The 22,487-nt window shown below is 40.4% G+C and overlaps 1 protein-coding gene across 4 annotated transcripts in view; it reads left to right on the top strand.

Moving 5' to 3' along the window:
* Positions 1–22,487, top strand: part of LOC126213048 (uncharacterized) — a 372,240-nt gene that overhangs the window by 107,903 nt on the left and 241,850 nt on the right. The window contains exon 3 of one of the 4 annotated variants that reach the window (XM_049940622.1): positions 13,508–14,682. The exons of the other annotated variants lie outside the window; for them this stretch is intronic. Within the exon in view, the coding sequence (XP_049796579.1) occupies positions 13,508–13,854 (347 nt within the window). The 3' untranslated portion in view covers positions 13,855–14,682. Of the gene's footprint in view, positions 1–13,507; positions 14,683–22,487 lie in introns of those variants that run through there. 4 annotated transcript variants of the gene reach the window in all.

Genomic DNA, 22,487 nt, shown 5'->3' with positions numbered 1-22,487 from the left:
ATCAGGCAATATGAGAAAAATAATAATGGAGTGTTTAATGCACTGCCAGAAAAAAAAATTATTACACCCCTTTACAGGTTTCCAATTCACTCAAGACTTAGTGTAGCACCTTTGCAAATGGAGTACATGAGATGATTACAGATCAACAGCAGAAACTGTTCTGAGGTATCACACTGAAGCACCCACATTAGTACATGGTGTAGCCTCCATCCAGTCAATCATACAGATGGGTTATGTTATGCCATGCCTGCTCAACCTGTTCACGTAGTTCTGTAAAAGTTGTTGGTCGATGAGCTGCATAAGTCACTTCTTCTCCCATTGTACACCACACGTCGTCACTCGGAGACATGTCAGGAGGTTGGCTAGGGCAGTTGCTGCACATCTTGCAGAGCGCATGGAGTTTCACAGGCAGTGTGTGGGCAAGCATTATCCTGTTGGAACAACGCATCAGCTTCCTGTTGCAAGACTGACAAAAGAATGGGTCTAACAACATTCTGCACATTCCAAATGATGGTTAGCATCCCCTGCAGAAACACCAAAGGTAAACACACCAAACCATAGGTCCTGGGGTGGAGCCAGTGTGCGTGTGATGAATACATTCTACAAGTCAGCACTCACCAGGTCTATGTCATATGCGCACACAATATCACTTGTGTGCATGCAGAATCTTCTTTCACCACTGAAGACCACACTGTGCCATCCATCTTCCAAGTGATCCTTTGATGACACCAGCCGAGGCATGTACGTTGATGCTGTGGAGTGAGTGGAAGACAGGCTAGGGTTGTATGTGCCGCTACTCCCACTGATAATGACAGGTTCGGAAGCATTCGTGTTGACATGTCTGGGCTCACAAGCTCTCTTATCTGAGATGTGGTAGCCGCACAATTTGCCAGTGGTGCCCTTACACTGTGCTGCATCAACACGCAGAAGCTAGATCTACAGGAGTGAGAATGTTCCTGTGGCCACTGACTTTTGTGTGTGTGTGTAGAGCATTGTGTGAAAATTTGGAGTAAATAAGTCAATAACTTTTCAAGAGTTTTGGTAACAATGTTAAACAATGGCTTGGCTTCATATAGTAGTACTAATAGATCTGAACAACTATCTCTTTGTTGAACTAATAACCCAATCCATATTTGCCACCTAAGGTTTCCAAAGGGACAGTTTATCATGGTATTTGTGACAGCAAATTCTCCACTATTGTTTTCTTGCACGTTTGTTATCAGTTCAAGAGGGATCCATGATTTTGTTATCAAAATCATAATCCAAATATGTTACTTGAGTCATTGTAAGGCCACAGAGCATATTAGCTGCAGATATCAAATGTCTAACATTAATTGAACCTTTTTGTCATTGAAATTTTTTTTGAATAATAATGTATGAAATTATGTGAATGAATTTTTTTAGGTGGAATATCAGAATAGGTTTCTTTAAAGTTCCTTGATCTCTCAGCAATGGTTATTGTTCTCTTTCAAAGGAAATTTAATGCAGTTTTCTTATTTTGCATGTCGTTTTTCCACAGCTTGATGCAAATATTACCATTAGGGATCTTTAAATGTCTGCTAGTAGTCAAAGTACTGAACTTCATTATTATAAAAGATATTTACAAGTAGACATCTAATACATTAATTGAAAGAAATCACTCAGTTAGTTCAGATAATCATAATTAATATCAACTGTAATCAAATTTACGAAGGGAGTGTTGTACCTCTGACCTTATTAAAGAAACAACATGATTGTTTTGGACAAAACATACTGTCCATTTTCTTGCATGTCATTTGTTTTCCAGTTGTAACACTATCTTTTTTACCTGGGATAATACGCCTTTGGTAGCTGTGCATCCGTCAAATCTGGCTGAAAGTGATTATCAAAAGTAGGCTATTTCAAATGATGGTATCTGCAACAGGTTTACAGCCCAAAACACTAACTGCACTTCATTATCAAACAACCTGCTATATGTGGCAATGTCTAGTCTCATTCACTTTAATTTAAGCACTGATAAAGGGTAAGCCATGTACTACACTTGAGTATGTCCTGTAACAATGATGATTGTTCTGGTGTAGTAACCTAACATAGAGGTGCCCCAAAAGTTTTCATGTACCAGTAAATCATTAACACAGTTGCTTATTACACTGTCCTTCCAAGTAGGTAGTCATATGAAAAGGACAGAAAGTATAATTTGGAAATAACACTGTTTACAGTCTGGTCCTATTGCTACACTTAGCAGAAGGCATTATTGGAAGATTAACACATTTCTTACTACAAGTCCACAATCGGGCACTAAAAACAGTCACTGAATAAACTCTTGGACACAAGATTTAGATAACTCATTATTCATTTTTGACCTGTATCACGTACTAAATCATTGGTGGTACATCATTTAATAATTTTGGGCACAGACCTTCCTTACATCATACTGCCTACAGACTGATCGAAAAGGCTTCTGAAATATTCCTGTTATAATTTAGCAATAATTAAAACCACTTTCAGTAATTATTGTCCAATATCTTTTTACAAAGTACAATTAAAGGTCTCTATTTCTCAATAACAGAATAGTGTAATAAGGTTTGTTTCACTAAGGACTTTTAGATAAAACAATAATTGCTATTACATTCTGCTGTCTTATTAGCCAAAATATGATATTCTACTTCAGTGACAATGTTATTACAAAATATCTTAATTACTCAAACTAAATGAAGGCAAAAGTGACTACCATATTTCCAGCATTAGCTTCACTTCTCTACATAACCTTTTTACTCCTTTTATTTGAAATTTAGCAGTTGGGTATATAGGGAAGGTAGGAGACAATGTACTGGCAGAAGTAAAGCTGTGGGGACGGGGAGTGAGTCATGCTTGGGTAGCTCAGATGGTAGAACACTTGCCTGCGAAACGCAAAGGTCCCAAGTTCGAGTCTCGGTCTCACACACATTTTTAATCTTCCAGGAAGTTTCAGTTGGGTATATATTTACTTGTAAACAGTAATAATGAGGTTTTTAGTCACTGATATTTATAATAATTAACTAGTTGAAAGTGCTCAACAATAAAGTGAAGCTGGCTACGCCCTGAGCTAATATTTAAAATTTTTGGTATTGTGTATATCCCATGTAAGCGAAAATCTTGAAGACATCTGCAAAAAAAAAGCTGGAGGTGGGTGGAGAGGGGAGGTGGGGGAGGGAGAATAATGTAGCAGGTCGAAAGAATCTACTTGTATCATTACACAGTAGAGACTTCAATGGCAATTGAAATAAACTGGGTTCAAGATCAGACACAGGGGAAAAGGAAATGAATAGAAATGGAGGACGAAAATTATACAGTGACGGGGAAAGAGGTGGGAGTAAGAGATGGTGGAGAGAGATAGGAGAGAAGAGGAGGTAGACTAAGAGAGGGGAAGGGGGAGGAAGAGGAGGTGGACAAGGAGAGAGGTAGGGGGAGGAAGAGAAGATGAACAAAGACAAGTGGGAAGAGAACAGGGGCAAAAAAGGAGTTTAAAATGTACATCCAATTCTCAACCATATTTACTAGTTGCAAAGCACTGCCAGGTTCACTAGTCTTTAATAACAAAAAAGAGATTCTGAACTGTCATCCATTTCAAAAAAGTGTCTTGTGGAACTGTGATGACACCAGTTTAAGAACAGCCCACAAAATCCTGGTACCAGAAGGTTGGAGGAACTGATGAGAGAGATTATGGAGTGACTGCTGTTGGCAGCAACATCTCACATTAATTTGTTTTTCCCAGGGCAAATATCAAGCCTCCAAAGCTAGGTGGGGCACCTACAGCATTACCTGGAATAGCGAATTTCTTAGGTAGTCTATTGCACCAATTTGTCCCACAGGTTTTCTAGTCCTTTGTTCTTCATCTAATGCCAAGTGTATAAAGGCTAACTTTTGTAGCTCATGGACAACCATGAAACTCGGTTTGAGGATACCAATCATTAGCTTGGAAAAAGCAAATGGTGTAAGAATAATGTCATTCCCTCCACACTCCAGCTGCAAAGTGCAGCCTTGTAACAGAAGTGTACCATACCCTGGAGACCACACTCTGTGGAAAATGAGTACTATAATGTTGTGTGTTATTTTGCCATTTAAAACTTTTGACGTTTGGTTGCAAATAACTTCATGTTAACTGCAGGTAATGCTGAAGAGCCCACAAAGAGTGAATTAATTACAGCCAGTACAGATCTATTTAAAAAAATCAGTTTTCCCACTCTCCATACATGAATGTAATAGGAAAAACCCCTAATAAGTAGCACAATGGGATGTACCCTCTGCCATGCACTTCACAATGTTTTGCAGAGTATAGATGTAGATGTGGCACTGTTTACTATTGATTCCTATACTAGAACCGTGACGTAATCAAAAACCAAATTTAAGGATTTCACACTGCAGGTTTTATGCCACCAGGTGGGAATATCAAACAATGGAAACTCCAGGTATGGATGTCAACAACATAGGAAAAGGTAGATTGTTATTTACCGTAAGGATAACACACTAAGTTGCAGACAGGCACAGTTAAATGGCACTTAAACAGCCTCACATACACACGACTGCCGACTCCGGCAGTTCAAGCCAGAATTTCTTTCATTATCTGCTATCAAAGGATCTATGATGGAGGTATTGGAGAAAGCAAACGAGTCTTTTGTCTCACAATCCCACCATATGTACTGACAGATCAACTGATGTAATTACATATAAATCTGGCAATTTGTCTAGGTGTGGCACAATAGAATATGCCTGCTGGTGTCAGGTCACATGGAAAAACACATGTGTCAGATTTAAGGGCTTCTGTGGAGTTCCACATTCTAACTTGTCACAACCTGCTTATGTTTACTGCAGTGTCTTTGGTGTGCCTATTGACAATGCCTCTGTGGTATGAAATTTTCTCGCAGACTGTCATTTGGACCCTTTTGAAGCCTACCATTGATTTTGTCTAGAGCATGAGATTATGCATCTACTCAGTCTGGGACTGCCTTTGCTCACCATATGACAGACAGTTGTGATTTTAGTGGACAAAGTGTTGACATATGAGTGCACTGAGTGTGTGCTTCATTTCTGAGTGCTTTCCAGTTCAACCTACAAACACTGTTATTCAGCACCAATGTGTCAGTTATTTGACCAACTTTCACTGAACTGTATAGACCCCAAGTTACTCACCTCCACAAGTATTTGTTTTGTGTATTTATAGAAGAGTCAGAACTATTACTTTCTGTGTTTTAATCATAAATATGTTACCCTTAATAAGCCTGTGTTGTTGGAGAAGCTGATTTTACACCACCTTCTGCTACAAAAAAAAATGTTTCTCTAGCTAGTCATACTGAAATTAGTTTTATCAGTCCATTGACTACATTGATAGCATAAGATGATGTACAAATTTTCCCAAAAGCAGATGTGAGAAAGGAAACACGAAAGTGTAGGCTCAGAGGGAAGTGGACAATGCTAGCAGAAACACTTGGGAAAGCAACATCAAAAGCTGGAGAAGTGAAAATCACAAAGTCGTTTTTATATGATGTCAATAGTCTGAGATGGAAACTGAGGTTTTATTTGATAAAATGGCTAAAGTGTTACTTGCCTAATGCGAAATGCGATGCCAGTTCAGTTCAGGTTAGTTTTTCTGCATACTTCATGATTAATAAATTGGTACAATTCATCCTCCTGTCGAATGTGTCAGTAGTTCACAAATAAGACAGCCATTCTCTGTGAAAACGTGGCTACATGCTGGCCATTTACATAACTAGATTTTATTTTACTCTTGACCTAAAACACAAGTTTATAAATGCAACCTAACCAGGTAAGCACTACAAACAAGGGACGATCAATGAGTTTCCATTCGAGGGCATTGCTTCAGTGTATAAGCAACATAGTGTGACTCCAATGCAGCAATATAACCCCCAACATATGGGTAAGGGACTAGTGTGACATTTGTGTCTTTTCAATGTATATACAGTAAATACAGAAACGTGAAGTATGGTGATGTTGTTACCACATGTGCCCAAACAGAACCAATGTGCTGATATTCTTTGATTAACTGTTGAAGGACAAACACAAATAGACATCCATCAGAGAATTACAAATGTACATGGGGCAGCTGTAGAATGGTATGCAATGTTCTGTGATGGTCACAATTTGGCACGAGACTACAGTTGATGTGCAAAGTTATGCCAACAGGTGTGGGAGACACTCGAGCATCCACCATTCCATCCTGATCCCTCCCCATGTGATTATCGTGCCTTTGGTCCTTAAAGAAGGCCTCGAAGGCTTGACAATTCCTGTCATATGAGGACATTAGCAGGCCATTACAGGCTACTTCACGCAGCACAACATAGTGTTTTATCAAATGGGTATCTTCAACCTAGTGTTTTAGTGGGTTGATTGCCTCAATTATCATAGTGGTTTTTCCTGAGTGGCAAACCAATTTTGGATGGTACAGACTTCAAAAAGAAACTTTTGACTGCTCCTGATATTATACACTCAGAAATTCATCTATGGACTTAAAGGAGTTGTGAGGAGAAGAAACTGGAGATGGACGAATATACTTATGGCTGCATACTTTGTTCCTTTCTGTGCAAGAGAAAGATCCAGAGTAAGAAAAGCAGTGTGAAGTTTTAGTCTTTCATTTCAGTGCAGATGCTTATGATCAAGGGGATTATATTCTCATAAATTTATCACATAAGAAAAAATTTATGTAGAACCAACCACACCTATGATGAAATTTGGTCAGTAGTTGCTTTATTCAGCATATTTCATTCTCTGTTAATATAGGGTGCCGAGGAAGTTGTTTCCTCAGATGGCTAGAAAGCAATTTGAGCAAATTGTATTAATGGAGTTAATTTGAAAATACTTAACTTTGCATATTGACAAAGGTGTGTTGCAAGCAAATGGCGACATGCAAATAAGCAGTGCCCCGGCAAATATCCCTGCTGTGTTTCGTATCATGTAACAGGCACCTACAATTCTGGCGACGAATTTCATCTCCGTATTCACTGGAGTCTCATACACGAGATATCCCCAAAGGAAATAAATGACGTGATTCAGGGCAGGTGACCTTGCAGTCCATGGAATAAGACGTCCCCCTCCTCTCTAGCAACCAAGCAATACTGCACTGATCTGGTTGCGGACATCCACATTGAAGGGACACAGTGCTCAGACATGTCGTATCCACATCCTCTCACTAACAACTGAGGGTACGTTCTCCAACAACTCAGGTAGAACTCTTTGCGCAAACCTCAAGTACAAGTGGCCATTCAGATGGCCACATAGAAGATATGGTCCCATGAGATAGTTGCGTACAATGCTGGCCCAGATATTCACAGCAGGACATACTTGATGGTGCGACCCTACTACAGCGTGAGAGTTTTCCTCATCCCACACATGGCTATTCCTGCTGTTTGAAGTACCATCACTATCAAATGAAGCCTCATCAGTAAACAGAACAATTTTGAGGAAATCTGGTCAATCAATCCACTGCCCCCGGTAGCTGAGTGGTCAGTGCAACAGACTGTCAATCCTAAGGGCCCGGGTTCGATTCCTGGCTGGGTCAGAGATTTTCTCTGCTCAGGGACTAGGTGTTGTGCTGTCCTAATCATCATAATTTCATCCCCATTGACGCGCAAGTTGCCGAAGTGGCGTCAAATCGAAAGACTTGAACCGGGCAAGCGGTCTACCCGACAGGAGGCCCTCGTCACATGCCATAATTATTAATCCACTGTTGGACAAACCACTGACACAATGCAATCCTTAGTGCAAAGTCAGTCACAAGTAGTGCATGGACTCACTGCGGGTGATATGGGTGTAATTGTTATTCATGGAGTATTCACCACACACTAATGTGTGCTGTGTCTGTTTCACATGCAATACAATGAGTACTTGTAGTGGGGTCTGCTGCAACATGTTCCAGCACCTCTTATTCAAAATCCAACATGCAAGTGGTCATGATGTTGCCATGTCCCTCATTTCTTCTGTCCAATGAACCAGAATCCCACATTTGTCAATCTAGAGAAATAACCACTCATCATGATGGAGGATGCCTGTTAGGAAATTGGACCCTGTACAGCCTTTCAACAGCATGACCATTGAAATTTACTTCCCCATACACATGTCAGTGAGTTCTGTGAAACTGTTCCAGTGCTGCTCCATCATATTGTACTACAAGTCTCTGAACAGCACTGAAAAATGAATGGCTCTATCACCGATTCATAGCCTGTTCTGTCACGGCACAATGCATATACGATACAGCAAGGCCACCTTCCAGACAGATAAAGTAAACAAAACCAGCATCATGACTTCCTGGTAATCAGGCTGGTCCTCCTTGTTTCCTTGCAAGAAATAAGGAAAGTAAATGTAAGTAAACAGTACAGGACATGTAAACCTGTATGAACATTAGTTGTAAATAAGCTGGAAAATAGGAACGCTAGACAAAGTGGTACACAAGTGTACCTCCGTATCTCCTTAAGCTGGTTTCTCCAACCCCAGGTTCCCAAGCTAAAATTGTTTAGTGGAGCATTCTCTATGCCCTGTTACATTTATGCACACACTTACAGAAACACCTGGCACATATGATCAGAGCACAATTACATCACGTATTGTCTAAGAAAAGTACTGGCAACAACTGTCTTTAAGCAGTGATAATACTCACTGTGTGTGTCATCATGATGACTATCTACGTGGTGTCACAGACGTAAGAATATTTACCTTTAATAATGCCATTGCAATCAAGTACACATTATGCATCTGACAGCAGATAAACAGCAGCAATACAGTAAAGCTACAGAGACACCAGCTCTTGCCAAAGTAGTAGCTTTCTTACTAATATATTCAATTGCCTTTATATGGTATATGTATGAATAGCATTAAGCAACATACTGGTGGTTTATTGTTAGTACAGTATGGGGTGGGTGGAAAGTAACTCCTTGTTTTTAATATTTTTCCCTCCTAAAATACTGTAGGCATAAACTCAATTTGTTGCACTCATGTAGTTATTGTACACCATTAATTTTTAATTCAGTGTGCACTCCAGTATTTTCTAGGCAGTTTCTGAAATCAACAGGTAAATTAGCACTGATCATCCTCAATAATTTGGTGGGAATACCATTTATGACCTCACCGATCTTATTCTCATGCTCGCCAAGAGTTTGCTGTTTGCTGCAATACACATCTTCCTTAGCCTACTCCCATAAGAAGTAGCCACATGGGGTGAGGTCTGGACTTCTTGCTGCACATTCTGTGGGATCTCGGCGACCTATTCAGCATCTTGTGAAGTGCTTGTAGAGTGATTGTAGGTGTAACGAGGAGGAGCTCCATCTTGGGTAAACAGCAGTTCATGTGACTTGTTGCACTCAGAAATGTTAGGCGTTAGAAAATGTTCTAACATTTGCAGGTATCTGTCAGTGTCTCAATTGACAGGATCCAATGACACTGGAAGAAGTTAATCTACACCACATTGTCACTTTTTGCTTTCCTTGCATTTTTTCAGTAGTGCCTTTGGGATCACCTTTTGTCCAGTAATCGCTATAATGAGGATAAACAACCCCCCTCCCTTGCATGAATCATGGCTTCAGCACTCCACAGGTGTTGATGATGTTCATGCGATGCCAGTTGCTGTCAGATCATCTAGAAAGAACAAACCACCTTCATCATTGCCAGTTTTTTGCATAACATTGTTGAAAACTGTTGTCTGTTCTGTATTAATTGTGGAACATATACACAAGGTTGCTGTTGCAATGAAACAGCATCATAACTCTTTTCTCATAGTAAATCACTGGTAATCCCTTCAGTTTGAATTGGTCTACTCAATACAGAGTATGATGAATCTTTTCCAGGTATCATTATTATGTGGTCTTCCACCTTGTAGTTTAAATCAATCTATGTGGTAGTAAGATTTAAATGTGTACATTATATCCTCTCCCATGTCGGTTTTGTAATTTTCCCACATCTGATGTGGATCTGAAAGCCCAGAGTTTGCCATTAATATTGCAAAAAGCTGCCTTATTTTGGTCACTGATCTGTGCCGTACGGCCTCCTCCAGTGTTGGAGCAAAATGGTTATCACTTCCTACCAACTCTTAGGCCTCACCTGTCTGAATATTAATAATTCCTGACCCTTGCATTTTTTAAGATCTTTGAAACAGTTTAGGCCTCACACATGGTGCAGCATCATTTTCAAGCAAAAGCATTCCATGTTGCTGACATGCACCGTATAGACTCAGCCTAAAACACAGCCAGATTTAACACCAGGTCAATTGTGAACATTGATTCCTTGAATGTGACATTTCCATTCTGTCCTTGATACAATCCAGGTATTATATCTAGTCACCTCAACATATAAAAGGGTTTTTGTGAAATCGTTGCTTGGACAATGATCAAAAAATGCAATCAGTGGTGCTTTTTGCGGGCTTAATATTCTCTAACAAAAATTATTTATTAAAATACACTCTTTCACCATTCTCTAAATGAACATTGATGTGTGCTATGGTGGGGTGTCTCCAAATTGCAGAAAACCTAAAAGACGCCACACAGCTTTGTTGCTACTGAAATAACAGCTGGACTGATATACCTGTGCACTTGATTTACCAGATTTGTGAGATCTTTGTTTCTGAAGTTGAAAATAGCTTATTTACTGCCTCTGTTAATGTATTTCAAAATACATTTTATGGCATGCAGTGAACTGCAAGCCTCCAAATTGGTACGCGCTTTAAACATTATTGACAAAATTGGGTAATAGACTACAACCCACCTATTATCGACATTAACATAACCGCCTTTTCGAAGCTTTACCACTGCTGTCTGACTGTCGTGTTCTGGTGCTCCACATCAGTACAGAGGATATCTGTTTGCATTGTGTATGGTCTGCTTGTGAGGCCTACATGGGAACTTTTTTGTGCAATATACATGTTTGATGCAAGGAGATTGAGAATTGTTAAATCCATGTAAGCCACGGATCACGCTTTTACAATAATATTGTGCAGTGTCTTGTCAGTACTTGAATTGGGTATTTTTGCACTTTGACAAGGTCTCAACCTATATTTTAACCAAAGTAAAATATGTACATGCTAGTAGCTCACTTTTGTCACCCAGCAGTATCCATAAAACATAGCATTTTTCCATATATTTTTCCCTTAGTTATAACCGACATTAGCTTCTTTATTTTTAGCCTAAAAATCCTGCTACTATATCATGTCTATGAACAGCCACATGTCCTGGTAATAAATCAACTACTTCCTTCCATGCTGGGTTACATGTTGTCTTGAGTATACTCATGCAGGTATTGTGGACTATTAACAGATGAATAGGATAGGGTTACCATCTTGCCCATATTATTAGGATTTATATTTGTATCATTCGCAACACTGTCTTTCAGATAAATATAATTCCCTTCCCTCAATTAAGCTTTATTAAATGATATGTTTCACAGCCATTCACTTTCCACCTTAACATACATTTATAAGCAATATTGATTGGCGAGTTGCTTGCATTGTGATATCATATTAAAATCATTTTGTTGTATAATCATATGATGTGCGTAACAGTCAATACATGGCACTTTTTTCAATACATGGCACTTTTTTTGTTTTGGAAGGATAAGCATGTTGTAGGCTCAAATTGTGGACACTGGAATGCATCATAATATATTTTTGCATGAGACACCTTGGTTAGTCTGCCATCATGAACATACAAAATGATTCTGTGACTTTAAAACTGTTCAACTATACCCAAGGCTGCTACTTCATTTATTAATGCTGCAATATATCACCCACATATTCCCTACTTGGATATTACTAAACCTATAGTCTGTTTCATTGGTTTCATCACCGCTGAAATAAATCTGTAGGAACTTGCTGTGATGATTGTCTGGTGAAAGCAAAGAGACAATTCTATGGGAAATTTGACCTTGAATCATAAAAGTTGGTGAAAAACCTGGCATTTGATTTCTGCGTCCCCGCCAAATGAAGTTATCTGAAAGCACATATTATATTTTCTAATCATATTTTTAAAAAAAAATCACCTTTATTCATTGGATTTCCACATAAGTAGAGTTTTTAGGGATTCTTTTGGCTCACCTAGATATGGAAGAGAGATTTTGCCACCAGAGCAACACAAACCAAGCCTTTCTTCCATTTAAATGCGTTATAATGGCATTCTCCCTAGGATTACAATCAATTAATGGATCATAATTTAATGTAGCCTCACTGATTTCCTTCCATGTTCTAAATGTAAAGGCATAACTTCTGTGTCTGTCCCACAGCCTTTAAATGATGCTGTCATTGTGAACATTCAAGGGTCTCAAAAGCTATAAGAGACGCATGATGCTCAGCATCAAAACAGCAATTGGCTTCTGTCTATTCCACCATCTGTAGGTCTAAAGACAGCATTATGTTCTGCCTACAAGGTCGGGCAGATCTGACATTGCTACAAGGTTTGTTGCATTCTGGTGGCTTCAATAACTTGACCTCTCTTTGATCTATGTGCTAAATCAGACTTACATTTTCAAGGCATATCATAATAATTTTAAATATAGTTCTCAAGTGTGCCATCAGATTTTATTGTTGTGTCTCCACAAAAAATCTCCAGCTATGCAAAGTGGTGCAGCAACTCAATACCATAAGTCATGCACTCAGTAGCACTGGATTCGTACTGTCATGCAATAATGTATTAACAGGAAAGCCCGTATTACACAAAGACTTATACCTGCACCACAGCACACCAAACACATGTGTTTGGAAGTGCATACCAGTTTACGTTGTCCAATTACATGACACGTGTGGGATAGAACGACACAAATCCAAACATGTGCATTAGACGTCAATAACACGAAAAACTCAAAAGTGCACTTTCCAATTTCTTGTAAAACCTTTCCTTCAAATTAAAAGTTTCTAAGGGCTCAAGATTCTTTTTCATTAGGTATTTGTGTTTATTTTTGTTATTATTGGCTATTAAGTAACTGTTCTTCCCTTATAGAATGTAAAATGGAGTGAATAGAAACAATGGGGATGAATACAGACCAAACTTCATATACATAATTACTCTGAAAACTGTAAGTTTGTATTTGACATTATTTTTAATTACTATTGGTTTTGGGTCAGCAACACTTTAAACCAACAAGGAAATTATGTTTTATTTGTTTGTCAGCACTGTACATTGACATTTATCCTAGTGTCTTTCTCGAAAGTTTTCAAGATGCTTTCCTACCTACTTTGAACTTCTCTGGAAAGTAAATATGAATTATATGTGTGATAGTTAATGGCATTGTAAATACTACTTATAACATCTGTATAAAACAGTAAAGGTTGGGTTCTGTTTTACATTAAACAAATCAGCTCTTGAGGATTATCATATTTTTTTACATTTGGTTTTTATAGTTTGTGCAGTGTATAGAAACATAACAATTTTGGTGTTTCTATTCACCTGATTATAGCAAGATTAAAAATAAATCTAGTATGCCATGCTAATGCTGTATAAAAAGCTATTATCCATTCTCTACTTATGTTATATGAATAACTAACATATTCTTCTTGTTTCAGTGCTGCTGTTCAGTGTTGGAGGCGGTTACAAGAAATACTGTCCTGATCATATAAAAAATGCCCTCTCTAACATCAAATCTGGTGTTAGCCTGCAGAAAGTATCTGAAAAATATGTGATTCATTATAGTGAATTACACAGACACCTAAAAGGTAGCCTCAATTTTAAACTTCAGGCTGGAAAAACTGTTCCGTCTTTCAAAGAATTGAAGCTGTCTGTAGATAGATTGAAAATATGCAGCAAATGGGGCTATCCTAACGACTCTGCAGTTTTACAACTTCTACTAGAGGACTTTCTGGACAAAAAGGGGTACAGGTGGAAAGGTTTAAGCGTAATCTCCCAGTCATGATTTTGTGGAATCATTTATGAGACAATACAAAGATCAACTGACAGAGCAAATGTGCCAAAACATAAAACACTCCAGAGCCAGTGTCCATCTACATCTACATGGGTACGCTGCTAATAACATTTACTTTGATGAACTGTCAAACAAAATAGAGAATTTGCTGCTGTCCAATATAATGAATTATGATGAGATGGACCTTACAGGCAGTTGAGGAAAATGAAATGTAATCACATGTAGGGGAACTAAATATCCTGAAAGGGTCATGGACTCCAGGAAGGTATTGACCCCCATGATGTTACCAGTTGCTGCAGACTGCACAATACCATCCCCTTATGTTGTGTATAATGCTTTGCATTTATATGAAGGCCGGACTAAAGGTAGGCCAAAAGATGCAAGATACAATCAGATGAAGTCTGGCTGGTTAACTGTGTTCTGTTTCGCAGATTAGGTCCTTACAGTTGCTGTCCCATGTCTGATAAATCTGGAAGTGAAGAAACTTCTCACTGGGGACAATTTATTGTTGCGCCTGTCTAAAAATCAGTTGAGATGTGTCAAGATGACAACGTAAGATTTATATTTCTTCCAGCAAATTCAGCACACCTGACACAGCTACTTGGCATGGCATTTTTTCAGACTCTTAAAATTACTTGACCCAAAATATTAGAGGCATGATGAGATAAGGCAACAGTTCCTAATGATGAATTTCCTCTGCTTTTGACTGCATACTTCTCGATACCTGCATAACATATGAAATACAAACAGATTTTGATTGTTTACATGAGGAGTGCTCCTTTGAAAGTAGTTGTGTTGAACTAGAAGACATGAACAAAATGGTCACTTCAATTTACAGAATTCTGGGAAGTACAGTAACTAAAACTTTCTTGTCTGAACTCCAGTGTCTTCTTGATAATCTTAAGAAAGTAAGGAGGAAAAATATCATAATAGCAGCTGATTGTAATAAGTCAAGGCAGTGGCTCAAAACAGTTTGTTGACATAATTCAGAACTCTGGTTTTAAACTAATTTTTTTGAATTCACTAGAGAAATGCCAATTCTGCTACTTGTATAGACAACATCTTAACAAATTATGTGTTCGACAGTGAAATCAAGTCCTGTTTATATTTAAGAATTTCTGATCATTCTGCATTGTTCATTCCACAGCCAGGAAAATAATAAACCAGATCTCATGAAAAGAGTTTAGTCAAAATAACTTGAACCTATTCCATGACAAGATAGATGCAGTTAAAATGGCCCATAAATAATAGTGTGTCAAGTATTGAGAACTTTGATAATTTTCTAAGAAGTTGTCTAGATGTATTTAATGAATCATCCCACCTAGGATCTGGCACCAAAAAGTTAAAAGTAAACTAAAAAGAATTACTGCAGACTCAAAGGTATCTAGTGCTCAAAAACGAGAACTACAGAAAGAAATGAAACACAATAAAAACCCTGAATTTGTTAACTATGTGAGACATTATAAAGCTGCCAAAAGAATGTCAAATAATAAGTTGAGTTTAGAAAATATGAATAAGACTAAAGCAGTATGGTCTGTTATTAAATCATAATTAGTTAAAACAGTTAACCACCAGGAAATTTAAAAATTGAACGAAACAATGATATTATTACAAACCCCGCTCAGATAGCTCAGTCTTTTAATAAGTTTCTCATAAATGTAACAAAACCTGATGTAAATGTGACTACTTATCAAAACGATATTATTACAAACCCTGATCAGATAGGTCAATGTTTTAATAAGTTTCTCATAAGTGGAACAAAATCTGATGTAAATGTGACTACTTATCAAAACAGTGTGAATTTTTTGTGCTGGACCACAATAGTGACCCCCTCATGACATTTCCCAACACCAAACCCTTAAAGCTTCCCTGATATGCCACGGTGGTGAGTGAGCTGACACCTTACCGTGGGTAATGTTAGGCGTTCTGTCCACGTACATAGAGGACCTCGGCGCATCCCTGGCAGACGTACTGTACGGAGAACCCCTCACACTCCTAGCAGAGCTAGTTGAGCCTTCAGTCCCTCCAGATCAAATCTGCGACTCGAAAATTGTCAGGCACGTCAAGGAGCTAATCGCTAACATTCGCACGCTAATTAACGGCACACCTCAAAAGGCATCTGTCTGCCGCCTCAAACCGGCGTGGTCTCTGGGAGAACTGCCCGATACCCCACCCAGTCAGCCCCGACTCCCTGCTACATCTGCCTCGCACGAGGCATCTACCGACCGTCCACGGGTGAGTGAGCCCATTGCTGCACTCGTGACATTACCCACTCCCAGTCGTGCGACAGTGCTACAGGTGAGTGTGACATTCCCATACAGAGTGATGCGTGTGATGACTTCCCCTCCTTTAGGCAGCCCCCTGTCTCTCTCCTGCCAGGATTCAGTGACGTATCAGGGGCCAGCCTCGGATCATTTGATGTCGCCAACAACGACTCTTGTGGAGATTCTGTCAACCCGTATACGGAAGTGGTACTGAATGTCAAACAGATTTTATTTGCAGATCTAAAGTGTTTTTTGTTATGCAGCCGGATAGTGTGTGTATCTTCTACGAACGAGCCAGCTCCCCACGATGACAACTTACCCCACATTCATTTTCTCCAGTCTGTCCCCATGCCTGTTAGTACTGACCCCATCAATGGTAATAGTACTACGCACTGCAACAAGCATTCAGGTCCGCTACCCTGGCTCCTCACAACCCACTGTCCCCTCCCCGGATCCCTGAACTGCTGTACGAGGATTCACCCTGTCAGGCAGGACCATCTGCCCCCCTCACTCGCTCGAAGACTTCCGTTACTAATGTAATGTAAGGTATGGTTTCGATTTAAACACCCTCTCCTTTCCCCCTGGGTGTTTCCTTCACCTGTATGCCCCAATATTTATGTTTTGTGCTCCACACTCTTGGGGGGGGGGGGGGGGCTAATGTGGCGATTATCGACCAAGTCATGTATAATATCGTTGTTTTCGGCAAGCTCTTTGCAGTAGTCTGTGGCCACGTGTGAAACAGTAAATGTATATAACTGTGTATGTGTGCTTCCAAGTAATAACATAGTGCTTGTTACATGTGATACAGTGTGCATCATTGGATTCGGCAATCCTACAACACTAAACCCATACAGCTATCTTACATATCTGTTTGGTTCAATAGTTCTATTTTTTTTTTAATTGTATTTCAATGTCCCATCTGGGTTGGGCTGGCAGCAGCATATGCACTGCTCTTCAGCCGAAAGACATTAATTATACAAAGGAAGACATTTGAAAGAACAGAAAGGAGAAAATATGGTGTACATGTACATAAAAAATGAGGAAACAGTACGGAGAACAGACAAAAATTGGGCAACTGTAAAAGGCTGATAAATACTGTAAAAAATGAGTGCACACAAAACAAAACCACGCACTGGATCATAAAAGTGTGGACAGACGGCGTAGCACATAACAATCACTGACAATAACACTATTACAATTAAAGTCACAACTCTTGATGCACAGCAGAGCAGCACCCAACACAACACTGGCACAGTACACTGTTGACAAGGATGAAACAGAGGGGATCTCCCAGGGGCATACAGACAAGGGATCAGGGCAGAAGGGAGGGCAGTGGGAGAGGAGGAGGAGGAGGGAAGAAGGGTGGGAGTGGAGGAGCCGGGGGGGGGGGGGGGGGGGGGAGTTCTGAAGAGGGCCTGGGAGGGACGGACGTGGGACGGAAACTAGTCCTATGTGAACACAAAATACACTTTATAACTACACTTAATCAAGAATAGGGTCCCAGGAAGCATCAGGCATTCTGTCCTTCTGCTCTACATTTTACTTTACACTGACTTGCTCGATATACTCTAAAATATGAGTTTATTGAGTGTGACAATTAGGGTTACCAGAAGTCTGGAAATTCCCAGACATGCCCTACATTTTAACCGTTTGTCTGGCTTCTGGGGGGAATTTTGGAAAAGTCTCTAATGTCCTACATTTGCGGAAACAAACAGTGATCGTTAGATATGAACTGGCAGCTGTGGAAATAGAAACGAATAATTGGTTATTAGGCACAACTGCAAGTCGCCTATGGCAACACAGTTACAGTGATGCAGCAAACACATTCCATAGTAACAAAGAATGTTCAATGTGGCTCCACAGCATTTGAACTCTGGCTTAAATTGGACTTCGGTGTCTGCGTGCTTTGCAGATGTTGGTAACGGTGTGGTGAATGACGAGAAATCAAGACAACAAATCATAATACAGATGTGAAGAGCCAATGACTTGATTTTCTCTCTCTTCCATTTGCAGTTTGGTTATCAAAGATTAAGATTGTGGAAAGTCAAAAGTTAATTCACAGTGCTTTTTGACAAGCCAAAATGCGGAAATCAAAATTCAAATTCAGTGACGCATTGTCGTTAAAGTATAAGTGTTTCAAGACAGAAAGAAGTGAATATGAAGCACAATGCCTTATTTGTCCTCCAGGAACATATGTTTCTGTTGCACACAAAGGTAAGGTTATCAAATAGTTTTATTGTTTTTATCTTTCATCTGACTTTGATAGGCATATTGCTATGACGATTATTTAAAGAGTTTTAATTTATATTTATTTATTTGTTTTGACCCTCTGAATCGTACATAGTACAGAAATGATGCACATCATGATGTAGAACAGGTCATTTGATACATATTAGGCATTTATAAGAAGAGGTACATGTCTATGAATCTATAAAATGATTACATATTTATGTCACATGTGTAATGTACTTAGGTCTTATATTTATTCTGTACCAGAATTTTGCATTTATACCAATAAAATTTACATTCAGTTATGTTACATATGGTTAGTAGTTTGGGATCCATTATCTGATGTTTTTGTTGAGCAGTTCCTTATAGCAGGTTGTTTTTGAGGAAATCCTGTATGCTGTAGAGGCAGTGTTTAATTAGGAGTGACTGTCATTTTATTTTAAAATCATTCTTTCTGCTGTTTGAATAATATTATTCTAACTACTTCTTTTTCAGAGTTTAAACAGCCCCACTGCTTCTGCACTCTGGCCCCAAAAGATAATTCTGTAGCTTAATATAGAGTGGAAAAGAGCATAATACATTGATGTGAGGGTGCTGGTATTAACAATTTTCGTTATTTGTTTAATCATGAAACATACTTTACTCAGTTTGGTGCAGGTTATATCAATATGACTTTTCCATGTATGTGTGTCAGTAATGGTAGCCCCCAAAAATTTGGTTTCCTTTACATAGTAGATTTTATCATCACTCAGTGATATGTTTGGTACTGGTGGGTTTTTATTTTGGACTGTGTGGAAAGTAATACCAGCTGTCTTTTTTTATATGTAGGAGTAGTCTGTTTGAATTAAGCCATGGGTTTAGTTGTGTAGTGCTCCTGTTTATTGCATCTTGAAGATGTTCATTTGAGTCAAAGTGATATGCACTGATGCAAATAAATGTTCTCTCTTAACATACCTCAATGTTACACAACCAGGTAATGCACAATGGTAATCTTCTTTGTGTGCATTACATTTCCCACAACAGCGAGGAACAGGACAATGAACACAACGGTGCCTCTCAGCTGCTGGCAGAAATAAATCATGTGACCTGAGAAGGAATACAATGGCATTTATTTTTAATTGACTTTGCCCACAAGTGATATTTTAATTAAAAATTAATGCAGTTGCTAACTATGTTGAGGCTTCACTGAAGGTAGTCTGCAACTGGAATCTCTTTCATAGATAGAACTTGTAGTTCATCCATTGCTTGCCCTAAAAATGAAACAGAAATCCTAAAAACCTGTTCCAAATTTTCTACTCGAAGTGGCAGAAGAACACAATTCCAGTATCTGTAAATGGTGAAGTAAACTGTTTTTCACGAAGTACACAGGAAATGGGAAACAACATGTGTTTAGTAGTATTTATGTATTCATTATCTCCAATTTTTTTTTCTTTATTGTGATTTCATTCCCCTGCCCCACATGGACAGGGGTGGGCTGTCAGCGGCCAATCCGCTGCTCTTCATCTGAGTGATATGACAACTAGGACAAGAATAAAATTTTACATGTAAGGCGATAAAAAAAGGGGTAATAAAACAGAGTAAGGGGAGACAATGGAGGTAAAAATACACAGACATGGAGACGTTCATGGGGGGACAGTTAAAAAAGGTTGACTTAAAGTTAAAAAACACAATTGGCAATTCTTAAAACACAAAGAAGACACTGAAGGCACACGCACAGGTTAAAAGTCGGCCACAGTATTAAAAACACTCCAGAACAACAAACTTAAAACCCACTTGCAGCACACATGATGAATAATAAAACTGCCAGATTGGACCTGCCAAGGGAGAGGCCAGAGAGGATGGAAAAGGAAGGGAGAGCAAGGGGCAGCAAGGGGAGGGGGTGGGATGAAGAGAGTAGGGGCATCAGCAGGTACAATAAGAGGTAGGAGACTGGTGGGGCAGGAGATGAAGAGGGAAGACAAGGTAGGAGGGAGTGCAGAGACACTGAAGGGGAGCACAAGAGAGGGAGGGGGAGTAGGAGGGGAAAGCTGCTCAGGAGAATGGAGGGGGAGGAGAGGGAGCTCTGAGGAGGAGGCAGGAGGAAGATGGGGTTAGAATTGGTAGGAAGGGTAAATGTCAGGGTGAAGCTCATCATCTGGGAGGGGTAGATGGTGGAGGTGTGTTGGGAAAGGAGGCAGAGGGTGTGGAGATTGAGAGAGGGTGGGACACAATGGTAAAGGCGAGGCAACGGGCTGGGGGTTGAGACGAAGGGAGACACCAAGGGGTGGAGATCGGTGGGGCAGACAATATATAATGTGTGGATGTGTTCAAGGAAAAGGAGAAGGTGGGTGAAGGGGATGAGGTCGTAGAGGATGTGTGTGGGGAACGGAAGGCAGATGTGGAAGGCGAGGCAGAGCACATGGCGTTCAAGGATTTTGAGGGATTTATAGAACCTGAGAGGGGAAGAAATTAAAGTTATCTTGGCATAACAGAGGATGGGGCGGATCAAGGATTTGAAGGTGTGAAGGATGGTGGAAGGATGCAGACACCACGTCTGGCCAGACAGGACTTCAGGAGGCGGAGTCTGTTGTGACCTTTGTGTTGGATGGTAAGGAGATGGGGAGTCCAGGTGAGGTGGTGGTCGACGGTGAGGCCAAGTTATTTGAGGGTAGGCGTGAGGTGGATAGGACAGCCATAAATGGTGAGGTAGAAATCATGGAGATGGAAGGAGCGGGTAGTGTGGCCTATGGTGATCGCCTGGGTCTTGGAGGAGTTGATACGGAGGAACCACTGGTTGCACCAAGGGTGAGGCCAAGTTATTTGAGGGTAGGCGAGAGGTGGATAGGACAGCCATAAATGGTGAGGTAGAAATCATGGAGATGGAAGGAGCGGGTGGTGTGGCCTATGGTGATTGCCTGGGTCTTGGAGGAGTTGATACGGAGGAACCACTGGTTGCACCAAGCAGTGAATTGGTCAAGGTGGGTTTGGAGGGTACATTGGGACCATTGAAGGGTAGGATAAAGGGCTAGGAAGGCGGTGTCATCAGTGAACTGGAGAAGATGAACAGGTGGGGGAGGTTTAGGCATATCAGCAGAGAACAGGAGATAGAGGAGAGGGGAAAGAACTGAACCTTGGGGCACGCCAGCAAAGGGATAGAAATTACAGGAGTTGGAATTGTGGATAGTCACATAGGAGGGACGATGAGAGATGAAGGAAGCAACAAGACGGACAAGATGGCAGACATGGTCATAGGCATTCTGGAGGTCAAGGGAAACAAAGATAGTGGAGCGAGGGGAGTTAAGCTGGAAGGAAAGAAGATTGGTAAGGTGAAGGAGCTGGTCATCGGCGGAGAGGGAAGGCCTGAAGCCACATTGGTTAAGGGGAAGGAGGTGGTGCTGGTTAAGGTGGCGGTGAATATGCTGAGAGAGGATGGTCTCAAATACCTTACTGAATACGGTGGTGAGGCAGATGGCATGATAGGAAGAGGTATCATAGGGGGGGGGGGGGGGGGAACAGCAGGACATGAGAAGTTCTCCACAGGCCGGGGTAAAATCCAGTGGAGAGGGGGATATTGTGCTGGGTAGCAAGGACAGGGGGGGTCGATTCCTTGAGGTGGCGGTAGGTGACACCGTCATGACCAGGTGCAGTGTTTCATTTGGCTTGGAGGAGAAGCATGATGTCATGTGCGGTGATGGGAGTGTTGATGTCTGAGGGGGGTAACCGATCCAAGTACTGGAAGCTAGGGGCGAGCAGAGGGACAGAGGTGTCAGTGCAGTCAAGGATGATGGGGAAAAGGGAGTAATCAAAATGGGAATAATCAGGAATGGAGAAGACCTGGTAGAGATGGGAAGCAAAATGGTTAGCCTTACTGAGGTTGTCAGGAAAGGGTTAATCGTCTTGGAGGAGTGGGTAATGTGGGGTGGGAAGGCTACCAGTAAGGCGATGGAAAGCTGGCCAGTACTTGGAGGAGTTGACATGGAGGGTGGTTGAGGCATGTGCATGTCTGGTGCAAGTCCGGGCGTTTCTTTGCTGTAAAGAGGATCCAGGTGTGTCGCTGTAATTGCCAGTGGCAGACGAGTGTATCCCGGTCACTGTTGCAGAGGAAGGAGCTGTAGAGCCTGCGGGATTCTGCAGAAGAAGAATGGCCGGTGG

This window comes from Schistocerca nitens, chromosome 11 (genome assembly GCF_023898315.1).
Source record: "Schistocerca nitens isolate TAMUIC-IGC-003100 chromosome 11, iqSchNite1.1, whole genome shotgun sequence".
NCBI classification, from domain to species: domain Eukaryota; kingdom Metazoa; phylum Arthropoda; class Insecta; order Orthoptera; family Acrididae; genus Schistocerca; species Schistocerca nitens.
This window is presented reverse-complemented; position numbering and strand designations above follow the sequence as displayed.